General features: G+C 35.1%; 1 protein-coding gene across 1 annotated transcript in view; it reads right to left on the bottom strand.

The window, feature by feature from the left end:
• The window catches only part of HELRODRAFT_146064 (hypothetical protein), a gene marked incomplete at both ends in the record, with an annotated part of 1,113 nt that extends 926 nt beyond the window's left edge, over nucleotides 1–187 (bottom strand). The window contains one exon of the mRNA XM_009012607.1: nucleotides 12–187. Coding sequence (XP_009010855.1) covers nucleotides 12–187 — 176 coding nt within the window. The remainder of the gene's footprint in view (nucleotides 1–11) is intronic.
• Between the last annotated feature and the right edge of the window lie 2,303 nt (nucleotides 188–2,490).

Raw genomic sequence — 2,490 nt, 5'->3', positions numbered from 1 at the left:
CGTCATGAAACACTTTTTCCTTAAGTATTGAATAGCCAATGCGTCCATTGTCTCCATCGTCCAGATCCACGGCCGCCATTTTAAAAATGGCTACTTCCGGTTCGTTGTTTTCGTCTATTTCCGTGTCATATTTTCTCATTTCCGGTTGAGGCGCGTTGTCATTGACGTCTGTTACCATGACGATGACGTCACTGTAAGCTGTCGTTATTACTTTTTCCGGTCTGATATCTTTATCGTTTTTGGTGTCTTTGATGTTGTTGTTGTTTTCGTTTTGTTGTTGTTGTTGTTGTTGATGTTGTTGTTGTTGTTGATGTTGTTGTTGTTGTTGTTGTTGTTGTTGTTGTTGTTGTTGTTGTTGTTGTTGTTGTTGTCTTGGATTGAAATTATTGACCGTGTTTCTTGGTAGTCTGCGTTTTCGTCCGTGTCCAAAAACAAAAGCGTCATCATCACCGTCATCATTATTTTTATTATAATTATTATTATTATATTTATAATTTCTATTATAATTATTGCTTTTGTTATTATTATTATTATTATTATTGTTAATATTGTTGTTGTTATTACTCGCCAAATTTACGGTTCGACCTTGAAACTCCACTCGACCTTCAAGACGGCGATGAGGACCACAATTGTTGTAACCATTATTATTTTCATTACTATATTTGTTATTATTATAATTATTATTATAATTATTATTATAATTATTATTATTATTATTATTAACATCATCATCATTATCATCACTTGCCAGCCTTTGTTGACACGGGAACCTCTGCATTGAAGGCTTTCTGCGATAGGAGTGGCAAGTGCGATGATGCTGATGATGATGATGATGACGATGATGATGATGAGTAGGGTGTTCATGATAATGATGACGACGATGATGATGATGATGATGAGTAGGGTGTTCATGATGAGGATGACGAAAATGATGATGATGATGACGATTAGTGAGATTATGATTATGATGATGAAGAAAGAGGTTATAAGAATTAAAGAGATGAAAATGGAGAATGTGATGACCGGAAGGATGATGATGATGATGTTTCCGGCAGAAATGATGACGACGACTCTGATGACTATGGCGTTGATTAGCATCCAGTATGGCGACTGCCGATGATGCTGATGATGATGTTGGTGATGATGTTGTTGATGATGATGATGATGATGATGATGATGATGATGATGATGATGATAATAATGATGGAGATATTGATGGTGATGAAGATGGAAATGATGATGATGATGATGATGATGATGTTGGTGGTGGTGATGATGATGGTTGACCAGTCAAATCGCGCGTAACTCGTGATCTTCTCGCGGGAAAAATATCGCGTGTTTCACGGCGGCCTAAGTTGAATAGGTGCTCGCCGATGTTGTTGTTGTTGTTAATGTTGATGTTGTTGTTGTTGATGTTGTCGTTGTTGTTGATGTTGTCGTTGTTGATGTTGATGTTGTTGTTGTTGTTGTTGTCGCTAAAATTTGTATTAGTTGTTCCAAATAATCCATTGCTATCTTCTGACTCAGCGTTTGAGTTGTTCGTTATGAACCTCTCACTGCTATTGCTGCTATTATCATTATTATTGTTATTATTATTATTATTATAATTATTATTATTATTGTTATTATTATTATTATAATTATTATTGTTGTTGTTGTTGTTGATGTGAAGGTACTTGGAATTTAAATTTTTTTCAAATCTTCCCGAGTCGTTAGTTTTGGCGGGACCGTAGCTCGGATACTTATTATTATTATTATTGTTGTTGTTGTTGTTGTTGTTGATGATGTTGCTGATGTTGATGCTGTTGCTGTTGCGTTTTCTCTTCTTACTACTTACTAGGTACTTCTTTACAATTCCGCTGCCCTCTTCGAGTTTCAAGTTGTTATAATAATATTTATTATTATTATTGTTGTTGTTATTGTTATTATTAGTTGTATTTTTATTATTTATATTTTTCTTCCGGGATTTCCCACCTTTGTAACCATTAAGTTTGCCTTTTTTCCTCTTGTTACCGCTTCTAACTTTTTGGATGCTATCATCATCATCATCGTCGTCGTCATCATTATCAATACTCATGTTATTATTATTATTGTTATTATTATTATTATTATTATTGTTGTTGTTGTTGTTTTTGTTGTTTTTATTGTTTTTATTTAATTTTCTATTTCCTTTTCCGGTTTTGTGTTCAAGTCCACCGCTGAATTCAACTTCAACGCCGTAATTCACGCTGTCGTTATGGTCGCCAGCAGCACCGCGGTCGTCGTAATTATAGTCATAATTATTATTTTTATTATAGTTATAATAATTATTAATAATTTTGTTATTTGTATCGGTGATTAACTGACACCTGACCCTGAGGTGGAACCTGGGCTCGGCCTCACGATCAAATTGCCGAGACGTTCTTAGCAAGAATTCATTCTCAACGTGTGGCGTTAGGTGAAATGACGACGACGACGATGAGGCTTCTGCAGTCGCTTCTGCTGCTGCTG

The sequence above is a fragment of the Helobdella robusta genome (genome assembly GCF_000326865.2).
Source record: "Helobdella robusta unplaced genomic scaffold HELROscaffold_11, whole genome shotgun sequence".
NCBI classification, from domain to species: domain Eukaryota; kingdom Metazoa; phylum Annelida; class Clitellata; order Rhynchobdellida; family Glossiphoniidae; genus Helobdella; species Helobdella robusta.
Note: the sequence above shows the minus strand (reverse complement) of the source record. Positions and strands in the feature narration are given on the sequence as shown.